This window comes from Pseudonaja textilis, chromosome 2 (genome assembly GCF_049901715.1).
Source record: "Pseudonaja textilis isolate UNSWEBS1 chromosome 2, rPseTex1.2, whole genome shotgun sequence".
NCBI lineage: Eukaryota > Metazoa > Chordata > Lepidosauria > Squamata > Elapidae > Pseudonaja > Pseudonaja textilis.
In genome coordinates, this window is record NC_141991.1 from 163848878 (window position 1) to 163870425 (window position 21548).

General features: G+C 35.6%; 2 protein-coding genes across 11 annotated transcripts in view; one reads left to right on the forward strand and one right to left on the reverse strand.

The window, feature by feature from the left end:
* WRN (WRN RecQ like helicase) overlaps nucleotides 1-9160 on the reverse strand; it is a 52402-nt gene extending 43242 nt beyond the window's left edge. For 2 of the 9 annotated variants that reach the window (XM_087926300.1, XM_026712805.2), the window contains exons 1-7: nucleotides 8979-9141; nucleotides 8036-8147; nucleotides 7248-7366; nucleotides 4843-4988; nucleotides 2641-2789; nucleotides 1256-1405; nucleotides 80-152 (exon numbers count right to left, since the gene is read on the reverse strand). In XM_087926300.1, the coding sequence (XP_087782426.1) occupies nucleotides 80-152; nucleotides 1256-1405; nucleotides 2641-2789; nucleotides 4843-4988; nucleotides 7248-7366; nucleotides 8036-8110 (712 nt within the window). In that variant the 5' untranslated portion in view covers nucleotides 8111-8147; nucleotides 8979-9141. Of the gene's footprint in view, nucleotides 1-79; nucleotides 153-1255; nucleotides 1406-2640; nucleotides 2790-3759; nucleotides 3880-4842; nucleotides 4989-7247; nucleotides 7367-8035; nucleotides 8148-8978 lie in introns of those variants that run through there. The other 7 variants (XM_087926299.1, XM_087926304.1, XM_087926301.1 and 4 more) reach the window with 7 other exon arrangements.
* Nucleotides 9161-9242: 82 nt separating this feature from the next.
* Nucleotides 9243-13685, forward strand: PURG (purine rich element binding protein G). 2 transcript variants are annotated; one of them, XM_026712807.2, is made up of 2 exons: nucleotides 9243-9590; nucleotides 10490-13685. In XM_026712807.2, exon 2 carries the CDS (start codon nucleotides 10503-10505, stop codon nucleotides 11514-11516), a length of 1014 nt encoding a protein of 337 aa, XP_026568592.1. In that variant the 5' UTR covers nucleotides 9243-9590; nucleotides 10490-10502; the 3' UTR covers nucleotides 11517-13685. The 2 variants fall into 2 exon arrangements, with proteins under 2 accessions (XP_026568592.1, XP_026568594.1); XM_026712809.2 differs by having other exon boundaries at nucleotides 9267-9590; nucleotides 10617-13685.
* Nucleotides 13686-21548: the final 7863 nt, after the last annotated feature.

The following is a 21548-nucleotide window of genomic DNA, read 5'->3' on the forward strand; positions in this document are numbered from 1 at the left end:
CATGTATGCATCTACCCCCATAGAACTGTACAATCATGCCTTCTGTATGAAAAAGTTGCTCTTCTCTGATTTAGCTCACCTGTTTTTAAACAAATATGCATCTGCTTATCATTACTCAAATTTATTAGTTTTTGGTAAATAAGGAAGCCCGCCTATAAAAACAAGAAAAGAAAAAGAATAGTTTTTAATACAGAGACAATAAGAACATCTTTCTTCCCACTTGAAAAAAAATAAAGCAGTCTTTTCTAATCTCCAGATATGCTGTTGCCTCAGTTCCCAAATTCCCAACAAAAATGGCTGAAACCTGGGAGCTATGGTCCGAAACTTCAGAAGTGTACCAAATTGGGGGATCTGAGGTCATCAATCCTGATTATTTAGAAGGAAGACAACACATCCTCAAAGTTATAAACACAGAAAAAAATAAGTACGTATACACAGTAGAGAATCAGTAAAAAATGGCACAAACATGGGCTTTCTAGGAAAGGTATGGCAAACTAGATATAACTCTGAAAAAGCAGAGCCAATGACTTTTGCAAAAACCAAGGAACTGTTGAGTAGACTGGTTCCTTGGAACCTCTCTGGATAAGAAGAGAATAGGAGATCACCTATATGTGCTCTAGATGGATGTTCCTCATAGGTTTATGAAGGTAACACTAGAATATGACAAATTGTCTTGTCTGCAACCAAACTTTTCTAAACAGTTCTGGGAATTGGTCATTAACTACTCATAAAATATTAGAGCAACAACTTTGATTTTGGAGCAACAACAACAAACATGAGGTGAGTCTACCTTCAGTCCTGAATGAAAGAAAATTTTAATCATACAAATTTAAAGAACTTGAAACAAAGAACAATGATTTTAAACTTAGAAAGCTATAAAAAGTAGCATTTTGCCTAACAGAAATTAAATTAGCCATTGCCTATATCACATTCTACCTTGTGTGTTATAATTAAACCCCAAACTCTATTGAATTTGATCCAAAATAAGCAAGCCTGCACCTTAAACCATTTGCTTAAAACCCCAGGTTTTTCTTTTTCTGGTAACTACACATTACTGATTCAAACAGATTATTTGCATAGTAAATATGGGATTATTTGCATAGTAAATATGGAAAATTTAGTAGATTATATATGCAATCAGAGGCCTTTTTCCATATCTTAGTTTATAACACTGAAATGTAATCAAGAAAATAGGCCAAAGCAAGGTTTTCAAATTTAATGTAACCTAGAAAAATACAAGCTGCTTTGTACATACATATGCATCTGTAGCTGCATACAACTTTTGTTCTTCAGTTAATGGAAAGCATTCCCAGTTACCACAGCGGACCAATTTGTCTTTCACAAGCTGTTTGTGGAATAGGTGTTTGACAAGGCCATTTAAACTCCATATCTCCTTACATTTTAGCTAAAAATGAGATTGCAACAGTAAAGCATATATTATTTCTGAAACACAGTAATACTGACCCATTTCTAATAAAACTGACAAAATAAGACCATTTTATTGGTAAATGTAAGTTTATATTCAGAGCACACTTTATTGTTTATTAATAAATAAATAATTAATAAATCTTTAACCCATTTTTATTCTGCTAAATGATTACAGTAACAGCTTCCATAAGAAGGTTGGCACCAAGAAGTCCATTAGCAGTACCAAACAAAGGTCCACCAAAATGTGACATACCTCTAAATTCAGTAACATATAAACGTAACTTTCAAAAAACAATCATGTTGAGAACCTAAGTCTAGGCACATCTTTTTTGAGATAAGAGCCATTCAATTTGGTGGAACATACAATACAGTACAAATTCAAATTATCTTACCATTCAAAATCATAAAACATATTACAGAAATAAAAAATAAGGAATGCAATAATCAGTTTGAAAATTAATCAATGTTGTGTGCCACAGTAAAAATGCAGAGCCAGGAAATCTTATTATGGGATGTTTATATTTAGTTCCCTTTTCTTTTATATTGCTACCATTTTACAGTATATTTTTCTGATTAACAAATGTTTGCTTTTTTTGTGTAGCTGACTATATGTTTTGCTTTCTTCCCATAGTCATGTTTCTAGAACCCAAAGACATTCAGCTTTCTGGATTCTGTAATCTCCCACGACTTGAAATGCATACCTAACATTAGAACCATCATTAAAAAGGCACAACAAAGAATGTTCTTTCTGCATCAGCTCAGAAAGCCCAGGAAAAACTGCAACCCGTCTGCCTTCCATTGAGGACCTGTATACTACATGAGTCAGAAAAAGGGCTAATAAAATATCTACCAGTATCTCACATCCTGTTTCAACTCCTCACCTCAGGATGCTACCATACAGCATTGCATGCCAAAAGAAGTAGGCACCGTTAGTTGTTTCTCCTCTGCCACCATTCTGCTTAACACCTAATTCCCACAGTATTGTCTAAGGATATATACCCATTTAGAAGAGCTGTATTACAATTATCCTGCTCATCTTTACTACTACCTTCTCCTATGCATACTTTATGATTATATTACTTGGTTGTTGTATGTACACAGAGAGCTTACCCACTGGAGACAAATTCCTTACGTGTACATTCATATTTGGTCAATTTTTCTATTTCTATTTCTGTTTTTTCTATTCCTATTCTATTCTATTCTTCTAATTACCTTTTCATTAGCAAGGTCAGCCAAATCCACAAGATTCTCCAGTTTGATCTCAAAATCTCGCATCAGCTTCCATTTATCCCCTTCAATACCAACTCCAGCTTTTCTAATAGTGTTATCTTCAAGCAACCTTTTCAGTCCCACAGGAAAATCTGAAGGGGATAAAATATCAGCACAAAAATTATTCTAGCAATGAATCTGGGCCTGCTCCATATAATAAAAGGCTGCTTAGTGATTTAGAACCAAAGTGGGGGAATCTTACAACTTCTAGGGTAATTTTATATCAATCCTAGCACTCAGAACTTTATAGCCCAAACCCACTCTTGCTCTCTGGAATTTGCTTTCTCTTCTGCTTTATTTAGGTATACATGTGATGCTTATAAACAACTACTCATTCAGTAATCATTCAAACTTGTGCTGAAAAAGTGGTAGTTATGCCTGGGCCTTAAAGAGTTCTGGCCTTCACAATTTTCTTATTCAGGAAAAGTAATAAAACATGATGGGGAACAAGGCACAATAGTAAGACATGATTTTCAAATATATGGATATATAAGTAGCTACTACGTCTATTGAATTCTAACATTAAATAAAACCAAGGCAGGATATTTCTTGCTATACAACAAATTCCAAAGTCAGATTTCCCTCCGTTAACTCCTTATGCCCCAGAAGCCTCCCAGGTTCAATATTTGGAGTCTGGCATGTTAAAAACTTCTTCTGGGTTTCTTTAGCATTGCTATATTTAGGCCACCTCATCTGTCCCTAAATTATTCAATTTCTTTAGGGAAGGAATAACGGACTCCATACTTTTCTCAAACGCCATGGGGATAATGTTCCTATATGGAGAAAGCAGAAAACAGCTGAACATGTTTAAATTTTGTTTTAACACATTCAGTGCTTTTGGGGCAAAATTTGGACAATGAAGGTTCAAGATTTTTTTCCCATAAATACACAGCAGTATATTTCTAGGTCAGTAGACCTGCAAGCTAACATTGTTTTTAGTTATTAATACAATTTATATGGCTACTCATTTATCCAAGGAAACTAGGTGGCTGACAAATGGGAGAAATCCCATTGAAACAAAACTGACACAAAATAAATCAAGGCCTACAAAATCTGCATTACCAAGAAAAGTTCTGTCTCTGATCACTAACATTGCAGCTCAGTTGCTGGGGGAAGACATTCACATTCTCTCAAAAGACCAATAGAATTGGTGTACCTGATTTTCACCAGAGGGAGGGCAAGCTGTGACAAAGGGGAGGGACTATGTCAGAGAAAACATGCTTCTGGAGGTATTGTTTCAAGGGAATCAGAGGTCTGATTCAATGCCATGCAGAGCTTTAAGTGTGACAACCAGTACTTTTATTATTTATTTATTAAATGTGTTTATTTATTGAATTTGTTTGTTGCCCATCTTGCTACAAGGCAACTCCAAACAGTTTACATTAAAAGCAATAAAACCATAAAAATAAACGTTTCTAATAACAATAAAAGTACATATAAAAATTATAATTAAAAGATGGAGCAGGATGCACAGGATGGAAGGTGGGATTTTCTACTGGTCCACCAAACATCTCCAGTGTGAAATTCCCGTGGGGGGGGCAAGCCATCTGGCAGTCTTCAGGCCCTTACGGAAGGCCTGGAGAGTGAGAGAGGATCTCACCCCAGAGGGAGAGATTTTCCAAAGGGCAGGAACAGGCAGAGGAGGCTTTTCTCCTGGATCTCACCAGCTGGAATTTCTTGACCAATAGGGTCCACAGCATGCATGCTCTGCCGGCACAAGTAGGGTGGGCCAGCCCTATTGTGGAGAGACGGTTCCTCAGGTAACATGGATCTATGCCGTGCAGGGCTTTCAAGATGGTAACTAACACCTTGAATTGCATGTAGAAGCAAACTGGCAACCAATATGGGCCACTCTAGGGGTCCCAAAGTCTTCCTACACCGCCTTAGTCTACATCAGTTGTAGAGCTTCCAAAAGCTGGGTTTTTTCATGCTGAACAGAACAGAATAACTCTTCAAGTGTAGCCCCATATACAGCACATTGCAGTGTCCAGACATGAGATGACCAGGACTTGAGTGACTGAGCACAGGGATTCCTGAGCCATTATAAAATAAACATTTGAAAACAAAAGCAAATTAACTGAGAATTTATGCAAAAAGGCACCCTAATATTGATCATGCTTAGAGGTCAAATATAAGAGTACTGACTTGTCATAGAAGAGATGTGAAATAAGTAGCACTTGGTTTCAGACTCGCATAACTGGACTAAGGCAACTTTTCCTTCCTTCCCTTTAGTATAAATGGCTGGCCATTCAATGTCAAATCCTAACACAGATCCAGCAGGCAAGGTAATGCTGCAAAACATAAGTATATCTGAGCCATAGTAATATGTTAATGACATAATACAAAATAATGACTTCTTACAATCATTGTCAAATGAGAAACTAAATTCAAGAACATGTATTCCTTTCCTTTCTCTCCTTTTGAACAAAAATGTTCTCTCTCCCTCATTCTCTTCCACTATCATTTACGTTATCATCTTCAATTAATACTGATGAAATAATCAAGATTAAGAAAAATAAGGGAAAAAGAAACTAGAGAATAAAACAAGGAAAAGGAAAATACATGTAATTAAGACTGGATTCCAATTTGCAAATTATTTTTACATGTATATCACCCAGAATACATCAGAAATTATTAAAAAGCAGTAAGTAGAAATATGCAGCTCTAGAGATTATAAAACAAAAATGAGAATTTCCAAAAGTTTCTCTGGGATGATTTTCTTGACAGTAAATGCAGCAGATGAGCTTTAATTCCCAAGTATTCCATATACCATATTCTAGAATGTGTAAATCAACCTATAATATTGTATTTTTATTCATACATACATACATGTATGTGTATGTACACACACACACACATATTAGCTATATCTTTTATATGCGGTCCAAGACAATTCTTCTTCACTATGGCCCAAGCCAGCTGAAAGGTTGGACATGCCTGGCCTATATGTTTGTGGAGAGGCATATATGTTGTTTGTGGGATTTGGGGAGGCTGTTACAATTTTTATGCAGGAAGTTACATATATGTCTGAGTATATTTCTCTGGCCACCCATTCTCTTTTAAGTCTCTTTTATGAATTAAATATCTTAAATTTGCTTCGGGAGGGGTATGTGATTTGGAATTTATTCTATGTATTTAGAATAAATTATCACCTCTGCTTTATATTCAGGGAAAAGTTGGGTATAGAAAGAAGATCGTGGTTGAAAAAAATTAAGAATTTCTGAAAAAAGCAAAAAAGCAGTATTTGGAATTTTTCTTTTTAAACTGCTATAGATTTACACTGTAGAGTGGTGTTTAAAAACAAACTAGGAATGAACTAAAATTCTGTATTAGAGGTAATAAGTTCTGGTGAAAATAAGCCAAAATGGGTAAACTAACATCCAATTATGGTTTCAAATTGTAGATTGATTCTACCGTAAAATATGGTATATTGTATGAGATCCAGCTTCAAATAAAGTATAATTGAACAAAACAAATCCTGATATGGTACTTTGGCCTGGGTCATATGAAATATCAAACCAGTCAGATTGGAGACCTTACAACCACATTTAAGAACAAATCTACTAAATTTGACCAAGATTCTGAAAGTTGCAAAGTTTTTTTTTAAACAAACAGATCCTGACATTATATAAATATAAACAATGTGATTTGCTTTTAAATAAACCTGCATAATATTGCACACTAAAATTAATTTAACAATTTGATCTAACCCATTCAATGCCTGGGGTACCAATGGTTAGAATGCAATATTGCAGGCAAACTCTGCCCACAGCCTGGAGTTTGATCTTGATGGGGCTCATAGTTGACTCAGCCTTCCATCCTTCTGAGATCAGTAAAATGATTGTTGAGGGTGATAGGCTGGCATTATAAACTGCCCAAAGAGTGCTGAAAAGCACTATGGAGAGGTATATAAATCAAAATGCTATTGCTATACTAAGTCATTTTGTGATTAGATTTAGCATGTCATTCAAAGGCAAGTACAGACAATCTTAACAACAAATATTTGAAGCACTGCCTCTCCCCAGTTACATCTACCATCAGAGCAGGAAAGGAGGGTACGTTGTAGGTCCCATCTATCAGAGAAGTACATCTAATGGGATCACGTTGCTGCCAGGAGTGTGTGGGGTGGTGGTTTATGGGCTTCTGACTGTCGATTTTAAATTTTATAAGCTGCTGACAATCAATGTTAGGCAGCTATATAAATTTATTTAATAATTAATCATAATCACAGCTTATTTTTAGTTCACGAATTGTATTTATAGCTATATATTTTGTCTGGACTGGACAGGATCAACAATATACTTTTGACCCCATCCTGTTGACAAGTTACAAACAATTCACTTCTCCTTCCAATCACCTAATATAAACTGGGTTGATAATAAAATCCTGAGGACTTAAGTAGATGTAAATAATATAAATGGAGTGACTACTATGAAAGTGCTATGAATAATGATAATCAAATGAAAACACACATGTAGATGCAACTAGAATATACATTATTTTGAAAGATTACACTAAAAAAGCAAAAATGCAAGTTTTCATTATCTTACAGAATATCTTCCGAGAGCAAGGAACAATCATTAGAATTATAGCTGTAGATGATAGAGCCGTTGTATTCTAAGAATGGAAGGTTATCTTCCAGGACACTCGGTTGGAATGAATTCTTCTGCTTCATAAAAATGTGAAAAACAACTTGGTTTATAATTTGAAGACCAGGTAATGATTTGTTAATATTACCATCATAATATATTATTCCTTTCCAACTTAGTAGAAAAATACCAACCTGATTGGTTAAGTTACTGGTAGCCAAGTAAGAATTGATTTGAGACCAATTTTGATATGCAAAAAAGATACAATTTTATTTTCAAAGCATATTGGTATTTTGGATACTGTTTACACAGATTAGGAGTTTAACAAAAAGAATGGATCCACAGACATTCTACCAAGAGAAACTTCTTTCTCAATTGCCATACTTATTAGAAACTGAAGGACAATGTTAAAATATTGCTAATAAAATCTATTTTGACTAAAAAAGAAATTACTTGATCAAATGCCCTAACAAGGACAGTTTAAAAATCAATCTGAATACACAATGTTTAACCTCCCTACAAAAATTAGTAACCCAATTATAACTGGATATAATTTTGCATATTCTTACACCTTGAAAATACAGCATCAAGTATTCCCGTTTAATGCCATCAAGCTAAAATCAACAGAACTACAAAGAACTAAATTAGCAGTTCTAAAAATTTCCATGCAAATTGGAAATTTGCCCAAAGGACTTGTCATTTTTCATGCTTTAAGTTACAAGAGCCACGCATATATCCCGATTTTCTACCTTTTTGTCATCTACAGTATCTTCACTGTTTGGTTCTGTCATCCACAGGGGAAGTTTATTTGATGGAGAATTCATATTACTGTCAATTTATTCCTCTGCAAATGCACATGTTCTGTAACAAGAGACATTTTATTACTTTTCTTGAAAGCAATAAAAATACCTTAATTGCTAAAAGATACCATTCATAATGATTTTTCTTATTATAAATTCATGGGTTTTTTTAATTGTAAATTCATCTTTGGCAGAAGGACACCTGTTGGAGCATTGACTTTCACTTTCAATAAGCAAGAATGAGAAAAATTGGAAAGGATAAGAAAGCAAAGAATGCAGCCATATACAGAAGGTCAACCGTCTATTGACCTGTCATCCAGCATGCTTTGCATGGTATAAATTCAATTAGTCTGCTTTGCGGGGCAAAGTCACTCAACCAGCTTTTATGTCTACAGCAGAGCTCATTCTCCTGGTTCCCTGGCCAGTGTGGCTAAAGGACAAAAAAAACTTTTCAGAATACCTTCTCCTCTTGGTTTTGGTTGGACAAATATTTGAAAATGACAACCAAGTGTTACTTTAGAATATATATGGTGCTTCTGGAATCAAAACAATGTATCTGTCATCTGTCACAATCATGTCTGTCACTTAGTAAAACAAATTTAGATTCCAGATGCAGGCATATGCCCAAACCATCACATCCAAAGGCAATTACAGGTCAATATAAGAACTGCTTTTCAAGAAGATTTACTACCAAGGGAATATTCATACAGCTATGGCCTTAGTGTGAGGCGATTATATTTATATTAATATATAAATATAGAACTAAGTCCCAGAGTTGAATGCAACAGGAGTATTGATGGCTAGCGATGCCAGATAACTTAACACGCTAATATAAGCGTCTAAACAAAAGCTAACTCTCCTAATAGTCGCGCTGGAAGTAAAAGAAACTCACCTCACCCCGAAATTTTCCTACAGCCCAGTACCATAGGCAAAAAGTTCTTTCCTGATCTCTTTCCCGCCAGACGCACGAAAAAATCATCACCTACAGCCAACACTTATCGTCGCAAGGAAAATACGCCACGAGCCGCCATACTCCTCCTCCCCCCCACCCCGCCTTTCTTTCCGGCCTCTGTCAACTATAGAAGGTGAAATGAGGTGAAGTGCATGCGCACAAAAGCTTCCGCGCCCGCCAGCCGCCGGCAACGCAAGTCATTCTGGGGGATGTAGTTTATCATGTTTGGAAGAAAGGTGGGGGGAGACGGGGCGCTTCAAAGTTGCAGGGAGAAAGGGATTCCTGCTCTCAGGCCGCTCGGTACGCTATTTTTTTTTTTATCGTTTTCTTGCGGCTGGGGCGGTTGACGTTGGCTGGCGCGTGCCGAACATGAAGCAGCGCCCCGGAGGAGGGCGAAGAAGCGGGCGGCAATAGGACCTGCCGGATCGCGGAGCGCTCATCCCTCATCTCAGAGGCGGCCGCGCGGGGAAGGCGAGCGCTGCAGGGGCCAGGGCGGATAGCGGCCGCGGCTGGTTGAGAAGCAAGTCGGCGAGAGGCAGTTGAAGGGATGGAGTAAGTGTCGACCGCCCTGCGCTGTGGGGTTTTGGTTTTTTTTTCACCCCCCTCTGGCTAACCCGCTCCACCCCCCCACCCCCGCCCCGGCTCAATTGCGTGTCATGGCGCCTGGAGGGGCCGTCGGTACAATTTGTACGGGCGCCCATAGGGTGTGGGGTGGCGGGGGGAGCCAGGGGTGGAGAATGGAAGGACTCCCGTGGAATTAGGCTGCCCGTTTATAACGGGGAAGGAGACGCTTTTCAAGGCGAGAGGTCTTTTGACGCGATCGGGTTTGGTGGTGGCGCGAAGGCCCGTTCGGGAAGGTCGGGGCTGCCCCGTTTCTTAGACGGACCTTGCCCCCCATCCCCTTCCCCGAGCGGGCATAGGCAGCTTGGGCTGGAGCAGAAAAAGCCTGTCGTTCAGCACCTGACGGGAGAAAAGGCTTCAGTCGCGGGCTTATCAAGCGAATCCCCCAAGCACTGTATCGATACCATAACACAGGATATAGGGTGTGTTTTAAAGTGGAAAATAAAAAATTACCCGGTGAAAGAACTCTCCTTGTACTCTAGCTACGTTTTCGTGGCTGGAGAAACTTCCCCTCCTGTCAACAGTTTAACGTTGCTGATGTGGTAGGAGCAGGTTGGGAAGGGTGGAAAAGGCTGTTTCTTTTTTTCAAAAACGGATTCTGTGCCTTTAACTTCGGCCAGACATTCAGCAATTTAGCACATGATTTTCCACAAGAACTCCTCCCCCCCCCCCCCCTTTCTATATACCAGGCTAAAAATCAAAAGTGTTGAGTGAAATAACTTTCTAGGGGAAATTAATTGTGTGCAGGGAGGCCATTGCCATGAAAGCGAAATGGATCTCCTGGATGTTTATGATGTTATGCATCTTTGTTATATATTTGTTATTTTCAGTTGATGGTTAAAGATGGAGAGAGGCAGAGGAGGAGGAGGAGGAAGGAGTGTGGGGGGCTCTGGCCTACACAGGAGCATTTACTCCCAGTCCCAGCAGCAGTATCATTATCCTGCCTCCTCTTCTCAGGCGGGCTGCATGGAAATCCAGGAGCTGGCTTCCAAAAGAGTGGACATCCAAAAAAAGAGATTTTATCTGGACGTGAAGCAAAGTTCCCGAGGTCGTTTTCTGAAGATAGCTGAAGTCTGGATAGGAAGAGGCAGGCAGGACAATATCAGAAAAAGCAAGCTGACTCTATCTTTATCAGTAGCTTCTGAGTTGAAAGATTGCCTGGGTGATTTCATAGAACACTATGCCCATTTGGGCTTGAAAAGCAGCCAGAGTCACCGGAATGACCATGCTAATGGCAAAGAACAAGATTCAAGAAGGCGGCAACACCATCAACTACCCTCGCCTCCAGCTTCAGTGGGATCTGAGGAACATCTTCATAGCGTCTTAAAAACTGAATATATCGAAAGAGATAATAGGAAATATTACCTAGACTTAAAGGAGAATCAACGTGGACGTTTCTTAAGGATTAGACAAACCTTGATTAGAGGACCTGGCATGATAGGATATTTTGGTCACAGTTTGGGGCAGGAACAGACTATTGTCCTCCCAGCACAGGGAATGATTGAATTCAGGGATGCTTTGGTCCAACTTATTGAAGAATATGGGGAAGGAGACATAGAAGAAAGGAGGAGTGGAGGGGATGATCCTCCTGAACTCCCAGAGGGGACTTCCTTCAGGGTGGACAACAAGAGGTTCTACTTTGATGTGGGATCTAACAGGTATGGTATTTATTTGAAGGTAAGTGAAGTGAGGCCTCCATACCGTAATACCATAACTGTCCCATACAAAGCATGGACAAGATTTGGAGAAAACTTTATCAAGTATGAAGAGGAAATGAGGAGAATTTACAATGGCCACAAAGAGAAAAGAATGGATATCAGAGGGGACAGTGGAGAAGAACAAGAGGGTCTTGATTAGAATGTTTTTCAATGGGCCAAAAATAAAGCAGAGAAATGCCAGGAGGTACTGATATGTAATGGTTGGAAGAAGTTGCCTTTCTTTTTGTAAGTTCTTCCCTGTTATTAGATAATTCCAATATATGGGTCTGGTTTTCATGTTAAATTACACCCAGCAACTTCTCTGGTTTCTTATAGGAACAATTAATTACCCTGTGATTCTGATTCTTAACCTCACAAGTTTATCAAATCTGTATAATACCACTAATTCTGTTGTAATCTTTAAGGAATATGTATAAGGTTTGTGTTGCAGTGTAACATGATGCAAATATGCCAGATGAAATTGATGTGTTGTAATAACCAAGAGCATTTATGACCAAAACTGACCTTTAAATTTTAAATGATTGTATTGGGAAAGGTATATTTAACTAAGTAAATCTGCTCGTTGCATTATGATAAAATATTTTTAAGGGAGGAAGAATTGGCCAGTGATAAATCGGTGATTAGGTATGGGTACCTGATCATAGGATAACCCGGTAATTTAAGTGATGCCCTCTAAATGATATATCTATGTTTAATGCTGATCATGTCATCCCTTCTATATGGATTGTTGACATCTTGTGAGGAGAGCTTATTTAAATAGTACAAATCTCAAAACTATTTTTATATTTGTGGGGTTAAGTGGTTCTAGGAAGTTGCTGTGATGTGGGAATTTAGTAGCTGAACAATCGTTGGAATTAAAATTCTAAACAGGAAGGTTAAATGTCTACAGTGTGGAAAAACATTAGAATAATTTGTGATTTATCTTCAAAAAATACTTTGAGAGATTTTGGTGCATCAGTTAGTTGGTATCCTGCAGATCAGATTTCACATTGGTGCAATTAAAGTATTCAGTAATAGCTATTGATCTTATTTTGAAATTTTAGCTCAGAAATATTTATTCCAAATTATAATCTGTATTTTTATTTTGCTAAACATTAACCCATGTTAAAAAATATCAAGAAAATGACTGGAGAAGATTTATCATGAAACAGAAATGAAATATATATATTGTTTGTTTGGCATCACTTAAGACTTCAATTATCTATATTTAAATGGGAATATAATAAACTGAATACAGTGAAGCTAAATACAGTATTGCATCAACATGGCAAGGACTGTGCTGTTAATCACATTTTAAATTGGAGTTCAGAGTGCCCAAGCTTTTGCTTTTGACCATTCTGTGTAAGCTATTTCTATGTTGAAACCTAGTACTTTTTCTTTAAAAGAACTAGATTGGTTGGTTCAGGCTCAATATTCATTTCTTTTTCATATCCAGGTGCTCTACTAGCCAAGGAGCATGATTTTCTAGTTTTAGTTGTATTTTTCTTGGTATTTCCATTTCAGCACCATTTTAAAACTATGCTGTGACCTCCTTTCTCAAGGATTGTTAGTAAAAATGGAGATCATATCCTTGCATTTTATTTAGTGTGAAAAGTTGCCCAAATGCTTTTATTTAGAAAGAAAAGAAAAAAAGATTGCACCAAAATCATCAAAGGAACTTTAGAAATTTGTGCCGTAGTTGTGACAAAGGAAAAGAAAATTAATGTCACTGTTTTAGGTGATTTACCCAATATTTGGAAATTTGACCTAATGAGTATTTGGCTGTTTCAGAAATAACTAATAATGTTTAATTTCAAACTCAAATCTAGTTTTAATTTTTCAATTACTAATAGTCTGTGGGCCAGAGCAAGTCATGAAAGATTCTAAGTAAATACTGGTATGAAAGTATATGATCTAAGGTGGAAAATTAGAGGTCTAATGTGCTGTTGTTGATTTGATAGCAGACTTGTAGTAAATTGTCTAAGCCTAAATTACCATTCTGCTAATTTGCTGATGCACATCCCAATGCCTGTAGTAATAGTAATGTCCAGTTATACAACATGGAATGCATGAATGTATGAATTCCTGATGCTCACATTTTCCCATCTCTTGCCTTTCTATTTTTCCTATTTCATCATATATAACAGGTTTTGTTTAAAAAAAATCAATTGATACATTTTTATGGAAACTTTACCTTATCAAATTTAATAGAAACACACATATTAATGTTCTATTTTTGGTGTTTCAAGAACACATTTCTTCTGCAGCTTTTGTTTAGCAAATAGATAAAATGTTATTTACCACTAGAGTAAAAGTGTATATTAGTTAATATACTGGCCTATACAAGTTTGCACTACTTTATCTTGTTTTTGTATTGAGCCAGATAGTCAGCAGTCCCTGTTTATATTGCTGTCTTCCCCCACCCCAAATTTGTGTATTCCTGTGCCACTAAATAAGATTTGTTTCCTCTGTATATAGGCACACATTGCCATGTTCTTCAAATCAGTGAATGACTTAAACACAGATGTGAGCATCTGAGAGGGATTACACATGAGCCTTAATATATATATGTATGTGTGTGTGTGTGTGTGTGTGTGTATACGTATATGTATATGTGTGTATATATATATATATATATATATTTCCTGAGGTTCTCGCGGGTATTTGTATGTGGATCTTTGGTTATTTGGGTTTTCGCCCGCAAAAGATTGGAAATATCTAGGCAACGTTTCGATGAAGTTGAAGTGAGCCCCCACTAGCAGTTAAAAGGAAGAAGCAGCTGCAAGCTCACATTACTCTGAGAAGCACAGAGCCGAAGACACAAGCCTGAAGATGATGAATGAGACTTTATCGAAACATTGCCTAGATACTTCCAATCTTACGTGGGAGAAAACCCGAATAACCCAAGATAGATAGATAGATAGATAGATAGATAGATAGATAGATAGATAGATAGATAGATAGATAGATATGGTATTCAGCTTTGTTCGGGTATTTTCCCATGTCATTATAGTTATGCTTTTAAAGTTGTAGCAACATTTCGGCAGAATCTCATCTGCCAGACGACCACAATACAGAAGCCTGATGATGACGTTGCTACAACTTTAAAAGCACAACTATAACGACGTGGGAAAATACCCGAACAAAGCTGAATACCATACATGTAAGTACCCGCGAAAACGTAAGAATATATATATATATGTATGTATGTGTATGTATGTATATATGTTAAGAAAACATATATATATATGTATGTATGTATGTATGTATGTATATATATGCACATACATACATTGTATATATACAATATATGTATATATAGTCATCTTATTATTGGACATAACTGGATGTGTTTATATCTTTAAACCCAAGGAACATATGATCCAATTTATACTGGTAATAGTTGAAATGGTCATTTGGGAAAAAGTTTCTCTTTACATCTGACAGTACATGCACTTCTTTGGAAGGTCGCAATAACATGTTAAAAGCTTGCAGAAGGATCTGTTACGATGTAAAGAAATATTCTTTGCATCCCAAAAATGCCATATCCCTTAAACTTGAGAGAGAAAAAAATACTCTAGCTTATTTGCACTAAAAAAGCGTGGCCAAAAACAATTCTAGGAGGGCAGGGTGGACATAATCAATTTGTACCTCTTGAATTATTTTATGTTAAAGCCCTGACCTCTCTTTTAAAACTGTATGGTCCAGACAGAAAGTCTGTCAGTTTTGTGATTTCATAATGATGCACTTTATATTTTAAAAATAATAGAAGCACATTTCTGATACTGGTCTGGTACAGTGTGTTTCAGTATAGTATAAAATGATCTTCTGCATGCATGTCTGTCAGTGATTTGTTACAAGGACTAGATCAAATTACATGGACATGATCAAGAAGAATAGGCACTACACCGCAACAAATTATGAGATATCAAGGGCGTGTATTTTTTTAGAATTGTTGAGTCCTGCTCTCTCCGGATTTACATAATCAACATTCCTGAAACTCAGATAATTCAAGGTATTTTTAAAGATTCCTGCAGCCTATGTAGTTATTGGTTAAATAACTCTGTCTTATCTTTTAAACTGTTGCTGCATAATTCCTCTCTTCCTAAAAGAATTATTTTATGGATCTAGATTTTTGTGGCAGCTAGATAAGTTAATAGGAGGCAATGTGTATGACTGTACTTCATATAATATAGCCTTTCCCCAAAACTTAACTTAAAACAAGATAACCTAAAGGCTATTATGACTGACTGCCAGTATTATTATAAGAAAATTTCCATAGCATAAATTCAACTATCAGAAAATGAAAATTTTACAGAAGGATTATTTAGATTATTTATGAACTATTTAAGTTCATTAGGTTATGAACCATTTAGGTTCATAAATATGGGAAGTAAATATATCAGTGCTTCATAGGTACTATTTCACCTTAACAGTGTACACAATTGTTGCTAGAGTTAACAGCTTTTTCTTCATGTTTTCTTTTAAAATACCATTTAATTATTTTCTTTTATGCACTAATAGTTTCACCTTCAGCATCAAGTAAATAGGAAGTGCTATTAATTCCTTTTCTTTGTAAACAAGGAGGAAACTATTACATCTTAAGTTAACAGAAGACAACCTATGTCCCTTGACTTCCTTTTTTGCCATTTTGAAGTTTGCTTTAACAAAGATTGTTCAAGACTAGAAACATAATTTCTTAACTTTTTCCATAAAGAAATTTGTGAAAACTGCAATCTAATCCCTATGTTATTTCACTTATAAAAGCAATTATTAAATATGTTCAGTATATGCCTTCTAGATATGTAGGTTTGCAATTCATACCTTAATTATTCTTAGGACAGTTCTCCTATATAATTTTGATCTCAATTTATCTGCAAACTATGTCCATTAATTTTTTTAAAAACTTTTTTTTTTTGTCTGAGAAAGGGCTAAGTAAACACACCAGTTTGAACCATCTTTGTCCAGATACTTGCTCAGTTCCAAAAATGGGAAGGAAACTATATACAAGATACAAAGCATGCTTATAGTTATTTTAGTCATAACATCCCTTTTTCCAATCATTAAAATCACTGCTAGCTGGTCCTCCATATACCTATTCATGCATGTTTTTCTAGATGTATCAGTACCCAGCATTAATAGCCAATTTGATCAGTATGTGTCATTATACCTGCATCTAGCAAAGGACAGTGTGAACTTGGTCAGAAGCCTTAATACATTTGTTTGTACATTGTTGACCGTATTATAAATGTGTTGTTTTGTTTAATAGCAGTTGTTTCAAACATGCCCTTTTGAAACTAATATATATATATATCCAAGAAGTTTCCACAAAGTTCATATCCTTTAGTTTCAAAAGGGCATGTTTGAAACAGCTGCTATTAAACAAAACTATGAGATTTAGTTCACTGAGCTATGTGGTCTGTTGTTTGAAACTTTAATGTGTTTTTAAAATATGATTGGATTTTGGTACAAAACATGGGAGTCCATAGTTTCAGTGGAACTGAAAAATACGATAGCAGGAAGAAATAAAAGTGGTATTAAAGTAGAAAGGGTAGTATGAAGATTGAATATTTGACATTATACAAAGCATTTGAAGGCAGGCTTCACCAAGTGCACTGACAAAGTATCTCCACAAAGTATTGAAGCAGCTCTTACCGCTTAAAAGACAAAGCAAAATGGCTGTGTCTACACATGGGAAAGTCTTTGAAACAGTCCTGCTGAACTTTCAGCTGCCTTCAGTTTCTAAAGTATCACTTTATTTTGCCTATAACAATGGATAAAACAATTTCTTTAATATTTTAATTTCAGAGTTAAATTATACTGGTTATGTGAAATAAATATAATCCCCCAAACAGAGAATAAAATACCCCTCTTTAAATATCCATTTAGTATGAGAATTATATATGATTATGACAGTATGTCCTTGGTAGTAAAATTGTATTTCACACACACACACAAAAACTAGCATAGTTCAGGGCTATTGATTAACTTCATTATAAACATCAATTTGGATAAATGAATGTAATTCTGTATTGTCCCATCATACTTTCCTGACTGGTTATGTACATTGCATGTAACATTTAAATGTTTTTCATATTTTCTGCTAATAAGTAGAATTACATTAGCAACATTGCTGAAACTTAAATACTTCATATTTTTAAAGATTCCTGCAGCCTGTATAGATTTTGGTTAAATATCTCTGTCATATGTTTTGCAATATTGCTGTAGAATCCCTCTACTAAAAATATTACTTTAGGGATCTAGATGTAGGCGGCAGCTAGGCAAGTTGATAGGAAGCAATGTGTATCACTATATTGTAAATAATGTACCCTTCCCCACCCCAAAGCATAATTTAAAAAGCTATTGCAATAGTTTTATGAAATGAAATATTTTTCCATCTCATAATTTTCACCATCATCTCTATTTTATATATGCATTTGAATTATTATAAAATGAAATATGCTATTTATATCAGACTGGAAATCATCTGTCCATTTGAGGGGGCTGTATGCCAAATTTCTATTTCCAGAACTGAAAAGTTGCCCATCTAGCAACTTTGTTAGTTCATTATTCTTTTTAGCTAAAATGCTCTTAGCTAGAAGATAAGCTTGATTCAAATATAATCATGGGCAGGATTTCCTCCTTCCAATAATTCATAATGTGGTTTGTTTGATTTTGATTTGGTATGATTATGTAGTGAGTCATTATGGTTTATAAATTATTGCTTAGCATTATTTGATCCTGTGCATTATGGCATATTCAATAAGTTATGATGAAAATAAATCATGGCTTAGTGTGGTTGTAGACCTAGTCAATATTCCCTGTCTTTCAAATCATGATTTAGACTACAATAGGCAACCTGATACACTCAAATACCTTGGCTCACAATTCCCATTATGGATTTTGTCCTTAATGACTGGGGAAAAGCCATCTTGGATTAAGTTTAAAAATGCAGTAGAATGCTACTTGGTTTACCTTTGATTAATTTGCTTAATATTTAGTTAGTAAAAAGGGTTCTAGTAAAAAGGGTTAGTAAAAAGCCTTTATGTATACTATTATTTTATCATAATGTAGCTTGATTATTCAAAATTCTTACTTCTGGCAAAAACTATGAGCTTGATTTTAAGATACAAGATTGTATTACTGGTTGGGGTATAAACTTAAATATAATTTTCTAAAACCAAACCAAGTACCGAAAGAAGTGAGGAAGAAATATGTGGAATATTGATGAGTCAATCTTGTAAATCATTGCTTAAAGCAAAGTGAGATACCTAGTGCCTTTCAAATGCTGCTGAATACAACTCCTGACAGTTCCAGTCATTTTGGTCAAGAGAAAAGGATGTTGAGAGTTGTTTGGTAATATATGAGGACCATAACTTTATAGGAATTTTAGAGCTTGAGAAATACTATAGCTTTTGTTACAGATGTCTGAATCTTAAGCTTTAACCAAAAACTAATTTAAAATTAGTTTAATAATAAAACACATAATCCTTTAAAACTTCTAGCTGGGATTTTTACAAGAAGATGAACTCTAGATATTAACACCTTCAGTAATAATATATGCCCTTTAAAAATAGTTTCATACATAGGTAGTCCTCATTTAGTGATTGCCTTGTTCACTTTGTTTAGTGCCCATTTGCAGTTAAGACTACGATTAAAAAAATAACTTCATGACCAATCCCCACATTATTACCTTTGCAAGTCTGTAAAGCAAAGGAAAGCTGAATTAAACACAGTTGCAGTTTCACTTGGGAATTACTTTGCTTAATGACTGAGTTCCCAGGTCTAATTGTGGTCACTAAACAAGGGATATCTGTATTAAATATTCACATTTTTTAAAATATTGAAAACGTATTCATATTTCCATATGAAACATGAAAAACAACTCCAGATAATAGGCTGAGTTAATTTAAAAACAAAAGACGGGACTTCATATTAAGTTACAGCTACCCAATTATTTAATTTTTTTCTTTGAAACTAAATATTTAGCTTCTCATTTCAATTTCCTTTATTTCAGAAAAAAAATGTTTGTTTTAATGAATCAGTACCAAGATAAAGAACCTGCTTCAGATCCAAAGCATATGACAACAGCCAAGGCCTTGGATTAGAGTAGTTTTGTTTTTAGTGAGGGTTGTTTTTTTCATTGATAAAATCTGGCCCTGACCTGCTGAACTGTGCTGATGATAATGCAGAGGCTGATCCAGGATATTTCATGCTGAGCAGCAGAGGAGGCCTTAGCAAGAAGGACCTTTTAGTCAATTCACTGAAGATTTGGGGAGAGAAAAAAGCAGGCTATAATCAAAACCAGAGGGAAGGGGAAAACTTTATGAGGGAAAAGAATATGGAAAAGTTGGGTGTGAAGAAGATATCTTAGAAGACCTAGAACTGACAAAGTGAAAGAAGATAGAATGAGGGAGTTCTCTTGAAGGATCAGGAGAGTATGTGGCCAAAAACAAACAAACAAACAGAAGTACAGAAGAAGCAATGACTTTATAAAAAAAATTAAAGGTGATGCTGTAATGAAGAAACGTGGAGGCTTCCTGAAAGAAAGTGAAACTAATTGGCCACAGTTATTATATTAGTTCTCTTAAACTAGATATCTTAGATTTGTTATAAAGAAAAATTAAGCTATATTTACTCACTCTATGATATGAATTATTAAAGTACCATAAGGATAGCCCAGGATATACTAACCAAAACAAAACATGAACATAGTACTGCTTCCAACAGGGAGGCCCTCTCTATCCATGGCTAATACTCTTAACAAAGAGTAGCTGCTAACCATTAATGTAGAAAGTGACTATTGGTGAATTATTGCTACTTGAGGAATCTTGCAGTGAGACTAGACATTTACAGAAAGGTTTACTAGGTTGTACCTCATTTTGCATGTAAACTAATTGCCTCTGGGTAAACAGTACATGTTAAGTAGTGTTACATTTTCCTCATTAGATTCCTTTAATGTGTGTTGCAAGGTGCAAAGTGGAACACAGTACTAGGAAAGGCAGTTTATTTTTCAGTTCATACTTATTACCAAAGTATAGTATTTTTAAATTTTCAAAAGTGGGTATAAGATTTTACAAATGTAAGTTAGATTCAGTTTTCCCTATTTAATATCTAAATAGGTCTGAAAAAGCAATTGGAAAAAATGCAGGAAATATCTATTAAGAAAAAGCTGCAAAAATGCGGAAAGGTTAGTGAAAGAGAGAAAACTCATTCTCTTGCTTGGTAGTCAGTACTGTGCACACATTTTTATTACAATAGAAAGATACTGTGCTTGTCAATAGATAATCAAAATAATTGCAAAGATTGCAAGGTATCTTCTGCATGTTTTAAGATAGTGCTGTGCTGGTAATTGGGGACATAGAAGAGACTTGGCTGTTCTTGCATCAGAGTTTGCTCTACTATCAATTGATAATCTCAAAGCAGGTATGTCAGTATCAGAATAGTTTAGATACATAGATCAGATATCATTAGATAAACATCATAAGGCAGGATAAATTCAGAATATTCTTAAAGGGAGTTGATAAACCTGCCAGTTTAAATAAAACTAAATGTAATAATAAGCATGAATCAAATCCTGCCTTTATGAGAAAGAAATGAATGAGAAGAGTGTGTGTGTGTTAACCCTGCAGCATTGCCATTTAATCCCAAGATGTCGGCATAGGGTATTGTGGGAAACAAAAGAAACTAGGCATATACTTGGATCTAAGGCAATGGCTTTCCAAGGAGAGAGTGTTGTTTTACACAATGTGCAATGCATTTAGCTTTCCCACTTTCCAAACTATTGGCTGTCCTGGTTCTAGATGTGTATAAGGCTGATAAAGGACAGTTCTATAGCAACTATCAAAAGACTTGAAAATAGGTAGCTGCACTGATAGAAGACTTTTTCAGATTGCTTGGGGGGAGGTGCAGCAAAATATTCATCTCATATACTTTTTGTAAGCATAACTATTAACCTTTCTGGAAGTTTCTTCAAAATATAGAAAGAATCATATTCACAATGCAGTTGTTTATTTCTGGATGTTTGCCCTGCACAATCTTTTTCTAAGAGTTACCAAGCCTGCAAAAGGGATTGTAACCATTCAGTACTCACTTACACTGAACAAATCTTTGTAACAGTAAGCTTTGTTGAAATTAAATAGAGTTCGCTTGTTGCTCTTCTAAGTAGATTTAACAAATTAATTCACAGATA